This window comes from Equus przewalskii, chromosome 19 (genome assembly GCF_037783145.1).
Source record: "Equus przewalskii isolate Varuska chromosome 19, EquPr2, whole genome shotgun sequence".
Classification (NCBI taxonomy): Eukaryota; Metazoa; Chordata; class Mammalia; order Perissodactyla; family Equidae; genus Equus; species Equus przewalskii.
The window spans coordinates 37,107,419-37,125,638 of NC_091849.1; the positions used below are offsets into that span (position 1 = coordinate 37,107,419).

At 53.9% G+C, this 18,220-nt stretch overlaps 1 protein-coding gene across 2 annotated transcripts; it reads right to left on the reverse strand.

The window, feature by feature from the left end:
* Positions 1-12: 12 nt before the first annotated feature.
* MTCH1 (mitochondrial carrier 1) lies at positions 13-18,177 on the reverse strand. 2 transcript variants are annotated; one of them, XM_070584493.1, is made up of 12 exons: positions 17,826-18,177; positions 13,856-13,940; positions 10,288-10,394; positions 9,808-9,885; positions 9,366-9,423; positions 8,961-9,012; positions 7,270-7,329; positions 4,643-4,787; positions 2,492-2,539; positions 2,243-2,310; positions 1,933-2,008; positions 13-842 (listed from the first exon to the last, which is right to left on the reverse strand). In XM_070584493.1, the coding sequence occupies exons 1-12, from the start codon at positions 18,144-18,146 to the stop codon at positions 771-773; spliced, it is 1,170 nt and encodes a 389-aa protein (XP_070440594.1). In that variant the 5' UTR covers positions 18,147-18,177; the 3' UTR covers positions 13-770. The 2 variants fall into 2 exon arrangements, with proteins under 2 accessions (XP_070440594.1, XP_070440595.1); XM_070584494.1 differs by having other exon boundaries at positions 4,694-4,787; positions 17,826-18,161.
* Between the last annotated feature and the right edge of the window lie 43 nt (positions 18,178-18,220).

The window sequence follows — 18,220 nt, forward strand, 5'->3', positions numbered from 1 at the left end:
TCCCCACAAAACTCCAAATCACCACCAATACATTTATTTGAGGGAGAAACGGTCAAATCTTATCACAAATTGTTAAACTGGGTAGACAAGAGACGGTGATCTGCCTAATTCCTGGGTGTTCACAAATGCACAGGTGACCAGATCCTGCACAGGAGGCGTCACCATTAAACCAATGAGCACTTGATGAGAGGGACACATTCTGAGCAGTACATGATTTCACATTCCGAAGGTGCTGCCTTCGTATCAGAAAGGTAGTGTTGAGAAAAACAAAGGTAGAACTGAGCAATGGCTTCCTGGCACAGGCCTGGACATGGTGGTGGCCTGGTGAAAGGGGATCACGCCCTATGTACAAAGCAGGAGGGCAGTGCTCCCAGCTGAGCTGCAGGAGAGCTGGGCCCACTTGGGTGTGAGCAGGGGGTGGGACCTGACCCCGCGAGCCTTTCCCATCCAACCTAGGCCTCCACAAGTCGTTCTCTGGCCCCTGATACAAAGCGGATTCAGCAAATCTGCTTAGTAAGGGGATTCTGCCCCAATTCCATAGCCCTGCCCACCTCCCGCAGGTCTAGCAGGTGACCAATCCACTGGGCGCAGCCTCACCCCCACCTAACCCCCACTTCCGGACAGACACATGGCAAATATGGAAACCAAAGCCCAGCTGGGCTGGAGCACATCTAGGTGTTGCTGGGTTGGAGTCGTAACAGGTGCCTCAAGATGCTCAGGCCTCCTCCACAGCGCCCAGGCCGAGACAGCGGGGTTTTAGGTGATTCATGTTACTCCAGGGCAAAGCATGATCCTGATGACACCCGGCGGAAAAGCAGGCTGGAGCCGCGGAAGAGCTGGCCCTGGATTGGAAGAACAGACAGGTCAATGAAAGGGGAGGGCATGCTTCTCACCCTGCCCCAGAGCAAAGCCAGCGTAGGCAAAGATGGGTCCAGCAGCTCTGAGACCCCCGGGGTGGGGGTGGAGGGCTAGGCCTGCTTTCCCGGAGGCCAAGGTCAGAAGGCGCCTTGTGCTGAAGCGCAAGGGAGCGGTTCACTTCAGGCTACAGGGTGTTTGGTGTCGATGGGGCTACTCAGAGGGAGATGCCCCAAGACGAGACTCGGTGCCATTCTCGCTTCAGAGCCCAAGTGGTCGGGACTCCTCCAATGCCCAGGGCATGTGACACACGCAGAACTGACCAGAGTCGCTGGCAAGAACTGTGTCCATCTCTGGCTTCCCTGCTTCCCTCTCATCTGTCCTCTTCTCAACCTTGAGGCTAGTCTGTGCGCTCGCTCCTCCCCAAGCCACTGCACCATTTTACTTTGAGGCAAACCAAGGCCAGGAAAAGGCGAGGATGTGCCCTGGGCCAGAAACTTGGATCCTTGACCTCTGGGCCCAAGAGCTCCAGCCAGTGGGAGGGTGCTTGGGCACAGACACAAAACCCCCAAGTGGCCCCTTCGCCAGGCTCACCACATGGCCCAGCTCAACCCTCAGGCTGGCCTGAGCCCCGGGGACATCCTGCACGAGGGAGCCGGCGGTCTCCACTCGCAGCTTCTCCACTCGCCAGCTGCGTGTCAGGAACCGCTCTTAGTCCTTGTGTTTGCAGCCCGGGCTGCTCCAGGGATAAGGAGCTCTCCAGCTTCACCACCCACCCCGTGGGCTCCTTCTACTCATTTTAAGAGTCTTTAAGAGGCGAAGAAGAAAAGGAGACCTCGTCTGATGTATACTTTGTTTGTAAATTCAGATCTAACTACTTCAAATCCTTTCTAAAATAAAGTGAAAATTTAATTTAAATGCCTTAAACCAAGAATCTACATTTGTTTTATCCTCCCTACTCACAAGACTGGATTCCATGACAACCTTACCTTTCCATGCAATGAAGAGGCCACAAAACCATTTCATCTGATCACGGGGCAGAAGCATGGGAAAAATCTCCCTTGGGAGCCTGCTTACCTGCACACTCAGGTACTTCCAGCAGTGGATCCAGGATTTGAACACTGGGGAGTAAGGGGGGAGCCCGGCCTGCAGCCTGCCCAGGAAGGAGAGCATGTTAGACAGAGAACAGTGGGAGATGGATCAGCCAAGAAAAAGGAAACTTCCAGAAGGAATGGCTTGGAGCTGCCACCACCCACATCCGGAACCAGAGATTCAGCCCAAAGGGGCATGGTGAATCCTAGAGGAAGCCAGGATGCCTGGTGGGCTGAGCCCCTACACAGACCAGGAAGGAGGGGGCCGAGTGCCAGGTGGAGGGGCCCACACCTACCCACAGTTGTTCACAGCCATGAGATCACCGACCAGCAGGAAGGGGTAGGTCAGCATGCTCACTGCGATCTGAAACCCGAGAGAGCAGAGTGTCCGTGACCCACCCTCCACCAGTGCCGCCCAGGCTCAGGGAGCAGGGCCACACTGTGCCAACCCCTGAAACTGAGGATGCTGCCAGCCCTCCAGTGCTGGCCTCCTAAGCCCCACCCAGGCCCAGAGGGCAGTGGGAAGGGCAGCTGACTCAACTTACCCCCATCACAAACTTGGTGTAGCTCCGGATGGCCAGGGCCTGGCTGAACTGAAGAGACAGAAAGGAAGACAGGTTTGCCACAGGCACCTCAGGACGCAGGCTTCAGATACGTGGGCCCTCGTCCCATGCTGCTTCATCTGGGCCCCCTTTGCCCTGCCCTCCACACTGGCCTCACACACCCGCTGCACACACTGCATCCCTTGCAGGGCCTGCCAGCGGCTTCCGTGGCCTTGTGGTCAGAGCCAAGAGAAGATCTGGGAGGCAGAAGTGGGATAACCAGACTGAAGGGACTTCTGTGACCCAGCTGGGGACGGTGAGGAGAAGTGAAGGCCAGATAACTGGGATTACTGGCTGCTGGCCTGCATAACCCCGAGCTGCGAGCTTCAAGGGCTCGGCCTGTGTCTGCCTTGATCAATGTCCAGGGCTTTGCCGACAGTCGGTGCTCAGTAAGTGCTTACTGAATGAAAAGACAGCTACCCACCCAAACTACCCACACAATCCTGGACCTGCAGCAGAAGGCGAGGGGAAACTCTGGGCTTACAGCCACCCCCCCCACCTCACCAAGCTCTCACCTTCAGGCGCCCAACTTCTGAATTCTGCTTTGCCCAGGAAGCAGCTCCTAACAAGGAAGGGTGACTACCTACCCTTCAGCTTCCTGTGGTGTGGCCATCCCACCAGATGGATGCCTGCAACCTGGGGGTGTGGTGGGGGGTGTTGCTCAGCCCTGTGCCTGAGCTGCAGCCTCATGTTAGCGGTTACACCACATCAGAAAAGCACTTGAACAATCCTTTTCCTGAAGCTGCTGACTGCGTTGTGGTGACCTGAGGCAGCAGCCCCTGGTCGAACACCTGCCCACCTAGACTGGAGGAAGCCAGGCAGCTGTGGGACACCCCTCCCCCTGCCCGGATGCCCCAGCTGTCCCGGCCTTGCTCTGTATGTGACAGCAGCAGCTCACCCACCCATAAGGCCCCTGAGAAAGGGCAGGGCCACAGCACGTGCTCCTGTCACTGTAGGTGGGCGCTGGTCTCTATGGAGCACTTGAATGTGCTTACACTGAAAGGCCCATGAGACTCACCCAGCCAAGCCACACGGCAGACGCAACCCACCTCGGGCAGAGGCTCAGCTGGGGCGGGCACTCCAGGCCGCACAGACCATGCCCACACCTCGCCGCCCTGTCCCCCCCCACCCCCCGCCAACGCCATTCTGGGGCCCAGACACAGACACAGACACAGAACACGAACCCAAACTCCCCCCAAGTGGTTCTGGCAGACATGTCCCCTGCCTATCCTCCTGGGGTTGGCAATCCCCGCTGGCAGAATGTCTGGCTGCCAGGAATCTCCCACCCGTCACTGTTCCCCAACTCTTTCTGGGTTCAGGCAGAACCAGTCAGTCATCAGGTCCCTGGACACTTTTCTTCAACAAGCGCCTTTTCAAAGGACCAAGGCCCTCCCACACCTGAGCCAACCAGCTGAGAGGTCTGTGCACAGCAGGCTGTGTAGACCACTGCTAACCAAACACTGGGCTGCGCCTGCACCGCACACTTCCTAGCTGATGTGAAAAACTTCAAGGCGGCAGGCACCCTCAGCCCGGCACAGGGAAGGCCCAGGCCCAGCCCCGTCAGTGCCCAGCTGAATGCCTCTGGAGAGCCCTTCAACCTCTGGGTCTCAGTTTCTCTATCCGTAAAAGGGGACATTATATGCACCCTGTTCCCTTAACAACTGGGGTGCTGTCAGAATGAAATGTTATAATGTTCACAAAAGGGTTTTTGAAAGCATAAAACATTAAGCAAAAATTAAAGGGTTATTATTAGCTGGTCTATCTCCTGATTTCCTGAGTCCTCCTTGGGTCACTGACTCAAACCAGCCTTAGAGAAGCTGGGGTCTGTTTTATTCCTAAAGCTGCCCAGAGATGGGCATTCCATGAACTCCTCCAAGTCTGGTTACTGATCTCCAATCTCATCTCTCGAGGCCATTCTGCCTGGAGTCAAAGATGACCCACGGACAACCAGAGGGCCTCTGCTCAGACCACTCCCGAGAGGTCCTCTCTAGTCCTCAGGGCCTGGTACTCAGAATCCCAGAGTCCTCGAGTCTGCCCCAGACCCTGGGCATCAGCAGTACATGGAAAGATGGACAAGTCCTTGTTCCAACCAACCTGGGAACCTGGATTCTGGTCGTTTCCCAGCCCCCCTGGGGTGTCACTCACGCTGTCATCCACCAGGTAGGCATTGATGAAGTGGGCCAGCAGGTTACAGCCCCACAAGAAAACCACATCTCCCAGGAGGTGAGGAATTAAGCCACTAAAAGACAAGGTGAGCAAAGATGAGCAGGGGAGGGAGGGGAACATTTCCTGGGGCTCCACACCCAGGAAGCAGGCAGGATGCTCAAAACTTCAGCATATCCAACGGCACCACCTCAGGAAGGAGGTCTGCAGGGGCGGCGTGGGCCAGCAGCCATCCACACCAGGAAGCTGGTGTTCCTTTCTCCACGGAGGGTGTGATATGCCACATCTGATGCCACAAACTAGTTGATGGTCTCACAAGTGGTTCTCCAACCACAGAAGCTGGGCCTCAAGATGTAAATGTTGCTAAATCTGGATTTTTCAAATGCAGATTATGAAAGAGTGCCTACATGTTGGTAGATTTCTCCTGGTCTCTTTACCTACTCAACTCTCACAAAACACTTTGCTCAATGCATCTGTCGTCTTCACCCCTGGAATGTTCCCCTGAAGACATTCCATGCAAGCTTTCGCAAAGAGGGCTTTTATTAAAGTGACAGCCTTTAGGATCAACAGCTCTACAAGCTGACATGAAGGTTCCCCAAGACACAGTGCTGAGGGCAAAAAGCCAGACTGAGATCAGTGGGTCCTACGTGCTACTAGTACTTTTTTTAAATGTGTTTATATGCCTATTTAGATAAGGAATGACTTGGGAAGATCTCCAAGGGAAAAATGACTATGTCTTGAGAGAGGAAGCAGAATTATGACTTCTGAATTTTAAAAAATCTTACTGCAAAATATTTGAAAAGTTCAAAAGAATATATGCAATTTTATTAATATGCCTATGTTATGAGGCATATTAATAAAATGAACCTTCGTGAGTGCAACTTCCAATCCCGTTGCCTCTGCCTGTGCGCAGACTGACTTTCCATGTACACCCTTGGGTGCTTTCCGAGTACCATAACATGTATCACCTGTTCCAAAATCATGTGAGGGAAAAAAGAACCCAATGGGTAAGCGTCTACCATGTGGGAATCCTAATCACACCCCAGAACAGAACTATATAAGGCATGTGAAATATGCCCGGGGTGGTGACGTGTAGTGTTTTAAGGTCTGATGCCACAGTCACATGAGGAAGTGTTTATTCACACATATATATGTGTATATATATATTTTTATTTTTAAAGATTGGCACCTGAGATAACAACTGTTGCCAATCTTTTTTTTTTTCCTGCTTTTTCTCCCCAAATACCCCCAGTTCATAGTTGTATATTTCAGTTGTGAGTCCTAGGTGAGGCATGCGGGACGCCGCCTCAGCGTGGGCTGACGAGCGGTGCCATGTCGGTGCCCAGGATCCGAACCAGCGAAATCCTGAGCCCCCAAAGCACAGCGCGTGAACTTAACCACTTGGCCAGGGGTATTCACATGTATTTTTATACATATAGACATATGAGAATATGTGTGTCTGTATAAACCAAGATTGTCAATATTGGCACTGTCGACACTTAGGGATGAATAATTCCTTGCTGTGGAAGCTGTCCTCTGCATTGCAAGGTGTTTAGCAGCACCCCTGGCCTCTACCCACTAGATGCCAGTTGTGACAACCAAAACATGTCTCCAGACATTGCCAGTGTCCCCTGGGGGCAAAATCACCTCCTGATGAGAACCATACACACACACACCCCTATACATAGTTGTTTTTTGGCTAAATGAGAGATCATAAACAAAAACACCTGGCCAACTATAAAATCACAATGTGAGTTAATAAACGGCCCCAGATCTGGTATACTGTGTACATACCGGCATGTATGTCACTGCACAGACCTTAAAAAGGCAAAACAAAGGACACACTTGTCAGGCCCAGCTCTTGGGTTCCATTTGTGGGTTAGTTTTCTCGGCATGAGCTTTCCTCAAAGGTGAAGGAAGGTGGGTGTGAGACACCAAGGAGGGCAGGGTCCGTGGCCCCCCGGAGACCATGTGCCCTGCTGACACTGCTCTGCAGAAACACACGACCAGGAGGGCTAGGTTTTCTGACTTTTCAAGAGATGCCAGAAATACTGATCATTGTATGAAATATCCTAAACGTAAAATGTGAAGATGTAATTTGTCAGAAACGCTCTGTCAAAGAGTCCATTGGCTGCAGTCAGCCCATGAGCTGCCAGTGCTCAACGCTCAATCCAAGTCACAGATTTCCAGTCATTTTTCAGCAGTGAAACTGTGAACCACGGAGTGCCCCGGCTCGTGAAGACCAGCCCCATGCCCACCCCCAGCCCAGGGCAAACAGACGGGCCTGGGGAGGCCAGTCAGCCCACCTCCCCTGCATTTTTGATGAACAGTACCCTTTTTGTGTGAGCCGTGATCTGCAAGGGGCTGGGCAGCTTCAGTCCGGGTGATCCGTAGCTCGCACGTGCTATGGCGCTCTCAGGAGATGAGCGCAGCTACTCGGGCTGGGGCAGAGCCCTGTGGTTAGTCTGAGGCCAGCAGCTGCGGCCTGAGAGGTTGAGAATGAGCCTGTTAGTAGAGCCATGCCCATGGCCAGGAATGGGGCGTATAAACTCACGTACACAAAGAATCCCAGCAGCCCCTCCTCTTTGAAAATCTTCCCAATGGAACTCAGCACGCCGCTGTGAAGAAAGTAAGACAGGAATACAGAGTCACTCAGTCACCTTCCAGGAGCCCACCCCCTGGTGCGGAGCAAAGCCCACCACCCCTGCTCAGAGCCATCCAGCCCTGGCTGGGGTGGGGAGGGAAGCCTCCGTTACCAGCCAGAACCCAAGTGGGGAATATTCGAGAGCTCTAGTTTGGGGGTGAGGGAACATTTACACAGTCCATGGAGACTGGGGAAATCCAACAACCCACAGGGGCAGAAGTCTAGCAGTTCTCTACTGCCGTTTTCCATGGACCTGGAATTCAGGAGTGAACCTTCCAGCCTGGGCTGCTACAGAGGAGACAGGCCCTTCTGCCTGCCTGGCCCGAGTGCTTATCTCCAGCCGAACCACCTTCTGGCAGAGAAGCCTGTGTGCCCCACAGAGTAAGAGCAGGAGGGGTGGCGAGTGGAAAGAATCACCTTCCCAGAAGCAGAGAAGAAACACAGGGCCCTGCAACAAGTGGCCCTTGGACCAGCCCACCCAGATACAGCCTAGGAAAAGGCATCTGGCCCTCCCCAGCAGGGAGCTGGGGACTTGTGCCCTGGCCACTGCAGCCCATCAGAGACCAGAGGACAGGCTGTGGCGTCCTTGGTGTGAAAAGTGAGGCAAGCTCAAGAGCAATCTCTGAGACCTGTGGCTAGCAACGCCAAGTGGCCTGTGCTGCATGGAGGCTCTGCAAAGCTGAGGTGACAGGGGCCAGCCGAGGAGAAAGACAGTGGGAGCCAAAGTCCTGGCGAGCGCTATTCCTGGGGCAACCCAGCCCTGCCAGGCTCCACCACCCTTCTTCTCAGAACAGTGGCCCGGCCCACTGGGGCTCTGAACCAGACCATCCCCTCCTGTCCCATCCACCACCCCACATTTCAGTCTGGGAGAACGGACCAATTTCCCAGTAGTGAACCCCAAATGAGGCACATGAGAGCAAAGCCTCCTGGGGCAGTGGTCCCACAGGACAGCTACAGAAAACATCTGAACCCAGGAAACGAGAATCTTAAGGGAAGAAGGGTAACTGAGGCATGTCTTCCTGCCACATGCCTCCAGGATCCGCCTCCTGTGCTGCCCTGAGCCTCAGAGGGGCAGGAAGGGCCTACCCGCCATGGGGAGGGGCTGTGTCAACACACCCATGCCCCCACAGCAGCCGGCTCAGTGCCAGGCACAGCAGAGGCCAGGGAAGTATCTGGCAAACACCTGAGGGGACAAGCCTCAAGCTCACAGGGCAAAGAGCCTCTGAGCAGAGGATGAAATGAGCTAGAAGCTGGGTTCTGTGATGGCTGGAGAAATCATTACAGCATAACCTAGGGCTCCAGGAGGGAACTCCAGGTCAGTTCTAGGTGGTGGAATCAGCTCTGGTGCCACAACTCCTAATCCGAGGTCACTCCAACCCCACTCACCCTCTCTGCACAGCTCGTCAGGGCAGCGCCAGAAAAGAGACGGAGAAAAGAAAAATGCCCCTGGACACAGACTACAGAGCCAATACCACGTTGCTCTAAGGCCAGCGTATTAGAACTGGGGCAGAGAAGGGGCAGCGACTGACCCAGCATGGCCTGGCCTGTCCTGGCAGACACTGAATGGTAACATGGCCACTCCTGCCAGTCCCAAGAATTACCCACCTGTACTTGGCCTCCCGTCCCACAAACTGGACCATGCAGCGCATTGAGATGACTGAGGAAAAAGAAAACACACACAAGTGACATGGTGGGCCAAAGCCCACGTCAACCCAGCCGTGGAGTGCCCGGTGTAGAGCGGCCACTGCACAACATGGCCTGTGTAAGAGCGCAGGAGGGGAGGAGGGCCTCTGAGAAGCCCCGTCGTACCCCCTGACCACGGCATCCCATTTCCTCTGCCTGGGAAGAGCCCAGCTCCCTGTGCACAGGACCCCAGCCAACCTCCCCTCTTTGGGGTCCCAATGGAATACCCCCACCCACCCTCACTCCCCAGTAATTCTACGGCTCCCCATCTTCAGTCCGGGGGGGTCATCCCACAGCAGTGATACAGTCTCCAATGGGACAGCTCACCATGCAGGGGGTGCGCCAGCATGCGGGACACGCACTGCATCATCATCTCGTAGGAGGTCTGGAAGAGAGCAGAGGGCAGGGACTCAGTCCGGTCTGTCTCTGCAACTGGCACTCATGGGGAGCCACGAGCTCTTATGGGGGAAAAACTGGAATCCCGCAGCCCCACGTAGGGTCAGTCAACCTCGGACAGCACCACTTGTCGCCCACCCCCAATCCCCACCACCCAGGAGTGCCGCTGGGTCCAGGGCCATGCCCCACAGCGGCTGACAGGCTTTCTGGGATTCTCTGCAGTGTCCACCCTGGGGCTCCTTCCATGTCCCACTCCATCCACGCACACACGAGGACCCAGCTCTGTGACTCTCAATGACCTGGCCAACTCCAGGGTGAGAAGTGATCAGAGTCCCCTCTGAGGGCCTCTCCTTCTCTGATTTCAGATACCCACCTCCTTCACCACTTTCTTCAGAGACGTCTTCATATCATCCTTGTTGGAAACCTGCTCGATCTCATCTGGAGGGAAAACCTGAGATACAAAAAACAAAGGAGGGCCAAAAGCCCCTACAGCTGTGTCTCTTAAATGTAACTCTCAAGGGCAGAGATGGCAGGAACCAGCTCCTGCTATTTTCTCTGCAGTGTCCATTAGCTGGGCCCGTCTCAGGTAACCCCCAGGGCTGGAGCTTGGGGAAAAAAAGCCCGTCTGTTGTGACAGTTGTGGGAAAGCAGGAGCACTATGGGGCAGGAGCCCTCCCATTAAGGAGACTCAGTGTTAGACCACCAGGCTTTGGAGCCCGGCTTTGGTGCTGGGGGGGAACCCTGACCAGTCTGGGAACAGAGAAGCAGGCCCAGGGCACACGGCAGCCTCTGGGGGTAGCAGGGAGCTTGGGGGAACCTGAGGCAACCGCTCCTGGCTTCGCCCCAGGCTCACCTTCTTCATGCTGCCCCGGGTCACAGTGGAGAGGGCGTTGGACATCAGCCGGGGGCTCAGGCCTCGGAACAGCCCTATCTTCCCATCCACTTGCACGATGTACTTTGCTATAAGAAAGCAGAGGCGGCAGCGTCACACCCAGTCCAGACACACCCACTCCTGGGTCACATTCACACCCAGACCAGACACACCCTGTCCCTCAATACAGATGATCCCCAATTTACAATGGTTCGACTTACAATATTTTGACTTTATGATGATGCAACAGCAATATGCATTCAGTAGAAACTGCACTTCGAATTTTGATCTTTTCGTGCTAGCAACATGCAGCACTATACTCTTGTGATGCTGGGCAGCGGCAGCAAGCCGCAACGCCCTGTCAGCCACACGGTGAACCATCGGTATACTCACAACCATTCTGGACCCAGACAACCATTCTCTTTTTCACTTTCAGCACAGTATTCAATAAATTACATGAGACACGTAAAACTTTATTATAAAATAGGCTTTGTGCTGGTTGATTTTGCCCAACCGCACACTAATGTAAGTGTTCTAAGCACGTTTCATGCAGACCAGGCTAAGCTATGATGTTTGCTGGCTAGCTGCATTTTCGACTCATTTTTTCAACTTACGATGGGTTTATCCTGACGTAACCCCAGTGTAAGTCGAAGAAGATCTGTACATGCTGACTTTAGTCACAGAAAGGGGCATCTGCCCAGGACCCCATGCCCAAAGGTCTTCTCTAGCCCCTGTGTTTTTTTGGTAAAACCTTCAAAACATATTTTTGACAAACAAGTTCACTTCTTTTTTCCTTTTTCTTTTTAGCTTTGAAAAATCTACTTGGCAAACTGACCTATAGTTTTCCAACTCATTAACTTAAGTGCTGGAACCCAGAAACCAACGGTGTTGCTTATAAAAAATGTTTTTCTCAGGGAAAAGAAAAAAAGGAACAAGAGACAGTGCCCACAGCAATGACAAAGTTTGTAACCTAAGGGAGGAGAAAAGGAAAAGCAAGGGCTCCCAGAAGAGAGCCTCAAGGGTGTCCCCAGGGCACGCCAGGGAGAGGGCTGTCCCCACCCTGTTATTGTGCTGTGCCCAGAACACCACCTGGCACCTGCTGGCATTTATTAATCACAGGGAGGGAAATGTCAGTGGAGAAGTAACTAAAAAAGAAGCGCCAATGAACTATTCTATAGAAAAGACTTCAGCAGTCAGGGAGCCAGCCCCTGCCTGGGTGAGTCAGTGGTTTTGCATTAGGGTCTCTAAGAGGACACCTTTCTTAATAATGTTTTATTGTTTTATTTACTATCACCTTTTAAACTGTGTTCAAATAGGTGATGTACTTTTAGAAACTTGCATTCCTGGAAGCTAGCAGAACATTCTCTCAGACAATGTGCCCCCTTTTCAGCCCCATGACTTGAGCTCTCTAGTACCGCACAGTGGCAGGAACCAGCAAATGTGCCTTCCTTCCTTCCTCTGCAACATGTCTGCTGACCCAGCAGTTCAACGTCACTGCCAGCACGGGCTTTGACAGCCAAGAGCACCTGTTACCTGCATATTTGGCTTCCTGAGATGGGGGTGGGGCTGGAAGGAGAGGAGCAGGAGGGGAGAGGACGCTGGGCGATGTGGCCAGGAGCCCTGCTTCACAGAGCAGAGCGAACAGGCAGAAGGAAGGTTTGCTTTGGGGGAGGGGCGCTCCAGCCAGCAACAGGGAGCGGCTCCGCAGGATAAAGCTGGAGCGTGATCTCCAGGGAGAAACTTAACCTCTTTCTAGCCGATCTGCCACCAGTAAATACAGAGAAAGGACCCCTATTCTTGCCATCTCAGAGCAGAATTACAAACGAGTGAGAGCAGAGAAAGGTGCAGCAATGCCTTCAGAGGCCTTTGTGGGCCCAAAGGGCTCCATCATGCTGCAGTTTCTCTGCAGTCCCTGGAAAATGCTCCAGAAAGTTCTTTCCGTTACACCAAAGACTGTCAGGACAGCTGGGGAGCTTTTCACCAGGACATGGGGAGTAGATGCTGTCCAGACAGCACCCAGCCAGCCAGACAGCTGAGCTGAGCCCCCTCCCCAACTTGAGAGCAGGGACAGCATCTGGAAATGCCCAACGGGCATCTGCTTACAACACTGGGGCTGAAACAACATTTACATAAACAGGGGTGTCGGGGAACACACCTCAGAACTCTGCTCCTCTTTGCAAGAGGCAAAGATGAGGGTCAAGACCTCTCTACCCTGAGTCCTTTCAGGAATGACTGTGTGACATGAAGAGAGACGGGCTGGGTTCTAACCTCGAGTCCCTCACACAGCTGGAGCAGGGGAAACCACGGACAAACACAAGGGAGGGGCCGGCAGCCCACCACGCCGGCTTCCCGCAAATCCTGCGCTAACTCTGTATACTGGCTTCACTGTACTACGGTGGGGGTGTCTTCCTCATTCTGTGATTCCTTCTCCCCTACACTGACAATTTTTAAATAAAAACAAAGAAGAAAGATTTCCCAAGAAAACGACATGTTCTGGCTGCCCCTCGTCTGTACTCAACAACATGGTGGCAAAATTGGAAGAGAAACCTGACATGAGATTCTGCCAAGAGTGTGTGAAGTGAAAAAAAGGCGACAGGAGGCAAAGCCTCAAGTTACTTTGTAGAAAGGAAGTTTTTCAGAGGACATTCTGAACTGACCAAACAGGTGAGAAGAGAAAAGGTGGAGGAAGCATGAGAGGATAGGCCTGGCTGTGAACTTGGAAAGCGAGGGCACATTTAAAGAAGTCCGGTGAGGGCGGGGCCTGGGGAGAAGGACAGTGATGGTGGACTTGAAATGGCCTTGACCAGCTGGCACCTGTGGGCCAGGGGATGAGCAGCAGAGGCAGCCAGGTGAGCTTCGCTGGCATCAGGCAAGCCCCACTGTGGCGGGCTTCTTGGTGGAGCGGCTGGGGCGGGGAGGAGGTGTTTGTGTGAAGGGCCTGGGCACCAAGAAGCTGATGCTGCTTTGCAGACGAGGAGCGCGGGGCCAGAGCAGTTCGGCAGCCTGCCCAAGCTCGTGCAGCTGGTCAGGGCACATCGGAGGCGAGGCCTCAACTCACTGCGAACTGGTCTATACCCAGTGGATGGAGATGCCAGAGTGAGTAGGCACCACTGCCTGGGGAATGCAGGGGAAAGAGGACGAAGGAAAAGAACCCAAGAGATCCCAACGGGCCTCCTGCCAGAGTAGCAGGAAAGAGAAAAGCTGGTAACAGGGCAGGACAGCTCAGAAGGCAAAAGGAAAACCACCCCCACCCCTGCTTCCAGGCCCAACCTGGGGCAGCAGGGATGACAGGGACCAGCGTCCTGGACTGCCCTCTCTCAGGCACCTGTCTGCCCCTCCTGCTGCCTAGGCTGACAGCTGGCAGCTGCAGGCAGAGGAGCTGGACCAAAGCTGTATTGTTCACCTGCTCCCACCCCGACACCCTGCTGCCTCTGGCCGCACTCTCTGATCCCCTCCTCCACGCCAGCTCTGACTCTGGGTACCATGGTGCCCAGCTGGGCCTGCTCCCCGTTTGACGGTGTGGGCTTTCCTGTCTGGGAAGCACACTCACCGTAGGTGAAGAAGCTCGGCAGATAGAGGACCTTTCTCCCCAGCACATTGGTCCCAATGGTGGGGGGCATCGGCTCATGACCCACCTTCAGAATCAACAAATACAAAAGGAAGGTCAGATGCTACTGTTGACTCAGTCTCACTGCTTCTCATCCTTCCCAGGCCACCAACTCTCCTCCCACAAATTCTAATGCTGCTCCTGTTGATGTTTTCCCATCAAAACATACCAGAAATTTCACTGGTGTCTACAACCATCAGCATCGTGTACATGAACAGAATTGTCTAGTTCCAGATACCACCGCTACCACAATCCAAGTCACCCCAGGCCCCCAACATTCTTACCTTCAAATTCCAGATATTTCCAATGCAGAACCCCCCATTTTTATGTGCTTCGAACCCCACACTCAACACAGAATAAATCTCAGTTGCCTATCTCCAGGTCAAAAACTTCAGTCCAGTCTCAATCCCAAATGTAGCAACACCAAAACACGTTCAAGCCCGAACCTTGGGCCCCAAATTCAGACAGCCCAGCTCCGAGTAACCCATTCCAAGCTTCACCCCACCCTCAAATTTCTTATTGCACCCACTGCACACGCCCACAAATCTGTCCCTCTCACTCCCCAGCAGAGCACACTGTGACCTCGACTCCCAGATGCTGCTCAAACAATCCCTCAACTGTGTTCTAATTCCCGTCACCCCCATATGCCTGTGACAGAATGACCCCCATTTCTGTAGGGCTATCATAATTCTCGCTGTGTAGATGCTGGTTATAATTAAGGTATCTCTTAAACTCACGGGTGGGTGAAGCACCAGGCCACTCCTATGGAGGTGGGGTCTCTCCCAAGGGGTGATGCCATTGGCTATGCTGCCAATCAACGAGGAGACAGACCTCTGTGGCCAGGCAGGAGGCAAGGTGTCTGGGAGACCAGCACCTAAGTGGGGTGTGAGAAGGCCCCTTCTTTGGCAGGGGGCCAGGACACCAGCTGTGTCCCTCAAAGCAGGCCAGCCGAGCCCACGAACCAGGGCAGCTCCCCTTGGATGTGGAAGGGAGGAGAAACAGCAGGGTTGGGAAGCTCAGCTTAAAAACAGGACAACGTACGCTTCTAGCATTTTCCCGGCTCAATTTCCTTTCTTTGCCTAGTCACCCGAGTGTTTTTGAAAGTTCAGGTTTTCTCTTGTGGATGTGATTCTGAACTACACGACAGATTACTGACTGTAAATTAAAACACCCCCTCCGTGATGGGGACCTTCTGGAAAAACAACTCTAGCCCAGGGGAGTTGAAGGAAAGGGATGAACCAGTTGACTCAAGCAGGTAGCCTCCCGTTCTAGAGGTTTCCCCTTCTGGGTTGAAAGCTCGAAGGTCTGGAGTTAAGCTTTGTTTTGATTTGATTTTGTTCTTACCCTTTATACCCCGAACTCCAAGTCTGAGCTACTGCTCTTCTGCTGTCTTACCAGTCAAGTCACAACACTTTGGGCGTCCCAGCAATTCCATTTCCACCATTAAATCTGCTGTGTCCCTTCACCCAGTATCTCCACAGCTCCCAAATCATTCGAGTCTATTTTCTTAACTTCTACCTTGGTTATCAAAGGCACACCGGCCGTGTCTCATCCCTGGTCCCCTCACCCTCAAATTGTCATTACTTGTTCCCAAGTCATACCCACCTAATTTCACCTCCACATCTACTACCCCAGTCCTAACCACAGCCAAAGCTGGCAGAGCCAGTCCAGCACCCTCACATCTCCAGCTCCTGAAACCTAACAGCACAGGCCCTGATCTGAGGCACTGTGTTCTCATTCACCTAATCTAGATAACCCCCAATCCTGCCACCCGCCCCCAAACGGGGATCTGCCCTTTTGCAAAATGTTACTCTGATTCTCAAGCTATACCCACTACGATTTCACCCTCAAATATGTTACACTCAGCGCCAGCTGGGTTCAAATCGGATAGGCGACCTCTGTCACCCCAACTGGGCCTACCCAGCCTTACCCACCCACCATCCAGTTCTTCTCACCCTTTAGATTCCCTCATTCCCAATTCTTTCGCATGGCCCAATGCCCTTTCCAAGTCACCTTTATTTCAATTTTCTCCCCAAACTTGTAAACCAAATCTACTGTGGTGCAAACGATGAAGCCACTTTCCATTTCCTTCACAGGAAGCCCCCTATTCCTTGTACTCCAGCATCCTCCACTCTTATTGGCCACCCTAAAGTCCTAGCCCTCACCCAGTTTCACTCCATCAGCTAAAAAACTCAGCTTCCAGTATCCTTACTTCTCATGTCTGGTACTACGAGTTCCAAAGCCCTAATTTCTCACTCAAACCTGTCACCTGTATTGCTGTAAATACAATCCTAATCCTGTAAGTAAAGCAGCCCTCACTCCCAAATCACAACCAAAAGTCAGTCTCGATGTTCCCTCAGCAGCCATTTCCAAATCTCGGTCACAATTAGATTCTAGTCAAGCACCCTGATGTCCCTGACTGAAATCTCCTCATTCCTTGTCATTTTCCTGGTCACACCCAAAAATCCGCCCCATTCCTCAGATCCCAGACTTCCATCGTGTCCACTCAGGTCCCTCTCACTCCCACTGTATCTCCACCTCTCTCTCAGCACAATTATAAAGACACAAACACCCACTCCCCTCAACTCCAATCAAACCTCAAATCTTGGTTGGGTCTCCATCTCAACTTCTACCCCCCCACCTCCCACTCTTCTTAACTGGAAAATTCTAGGCTAAATCTTCAGGTATCAGTCCAGGTCTGAACCACCCCCATCTAAACAGTGCCCAGCTCAGTCACACACCCACCTAATTTTGCCGGATGCTCTTCCTCCATCCCACACCCCTTTCAGCTCAATCTCTCCCTTTCTCAAGCAGCCCACTTAGTCTTTAAGGCAATGCGGGGCCGCCACCAAATATGCACCCCTTGACCCCAGAGCCATTCCTGCCTGGGTTGCAGTTTCTGCAGCCCCTACCTATCCAGTTGTGTTCCAACTGTCCTTCTGCCCAATTTCAATACTCCCATACCCCTTCAGCCCATCCCCCCAGATACAAGGACTGCGATTCCCACGTCCCAACCCCGATGACTTCCATTTTTTCCTCCAAATGCGTCATCCCTTTCCCCCTAAAAGTCTCTTCCTCGCTCCCCTCTCAAGACAAATCGCCACCACTCCCCTCCCCCATTGCGTCGCCTGATGTTTCCCTCCCCCCAAACACGTCACCATATCCCCTCCTCCCACCAAATCCGTCGTCGCCATCAAATCCAGAGCCCCCATCTCCTGTAAACCGACAGCTCTTCGTTGTTAAATCCTTTGCCCTCACCTTTTCTCACCAAATTCCGTCATCATTCAATCCAATGCCCTCCGCCCTCCACCCTCCTCCCTGGGAGTCTGATGCCCTTTCTTCTCGTCTAGGTTTTTGGCCCTAACCCGCAGTCTTTTGTCCCTCCAAACCACTTTAAATTCATCTCTATCAAATGCAGAGCGTTTGCTCTCCTTTACCCTAAATATGTGCTCCTCATCTTCTAAATACTTGGCCTTGGCCCCCAAACCTCCTCCCCACCCACTCGCCAAAACTTCTCACCCCTCCTCCAATTCTGCTGCGTCTTCCCTCACCCTTCCCTCCTATTCCAAGTTAATCGCCTCCATTCCTTCATCTCCCAAACCTGTCTCCCCATCCCATTGCCCCTCTCCTGCACCCCCAAAATCCCTTGTTCCTTCTACCTTCTCCCAAATCTGTCGATCCAACTCCCTCGCTCTCACTCCTGTACCCCAAAACTCGTCCCCACTGCACCCCCAAACCCCTCACCCACCCCTCCTCTCCCTCCTCTCCCACCCCTTCGGCCCACCAAACCTGCAGTTCCTGCCACTCTCCCCCAGTTCGTCGCCATCGGCTCCCCCGCCCCCATCCTCCTCCAGATCCCGGCCTGTCACCTTCACATCACCCCCACCTCCCTCCGGCGCCCCTGGCCCCCCACCTGGATGAGCAGCTTCACGTAGAGAAGCGGGTGGCTAAGCGCCGTCACGCCCGCTCCCAGCGCCACGAAAAGAGCCTCGGTAGTCGGGGCGTTGTCCCCGGAGCCCAGGCCCCCGGACCCGGGGTCCATCCTGCGGGCCGAGGGCTGCGCCGCAGGCCGCGGGTGGCGCGGATGTGCGCGGTGCGCGGGCGGCGGATCGCGAGCCCGGGCCTCGACCCCCGCCGCCGCTCCGCCGCGAGCCCCCGCTCCCGCTCCGGCTCCCGCCATCCCCGCGGCCCCGCCGCGAGCCCAGGGCGCCACTTCCGGGTCCAAAGCCCCCATGGCGCCGGACGGCGAGGTCACTCCCCGTCACGTGGCGGCGTGCCCCGCCCCTCGTGGCGTCAGGGGGCGGGGCG

What these genes read in the sequence shown, in the direction of transcription:
- MTCH1 (XM_070584493.1), bottom strand. Translation starts at nt 18,146, where the DNA reads ATGGGGGCTTTGGACCCGGAAGTGGCGCCCTGGGCTCGCGGCGGGGCC. An exon ending in GCTGGCGCACCCCCTGCATG is followed by an intron (nt 9,013 to 9,365) that starts GTGAGCTGTCCC and finishes CTTTTTCCTCAG; the next exon opens with TCATCTCAATGCGCTGCATG. An exon ending in GGGCTGCTGGGATTCTTTGT is followed by an intron (nt 4,788 to 7,269) that starts GTACGTGAGTTT and finishes CTTGTCTTTTAG; the next exon opens with TGGCTTAATTCCTCACCTCC.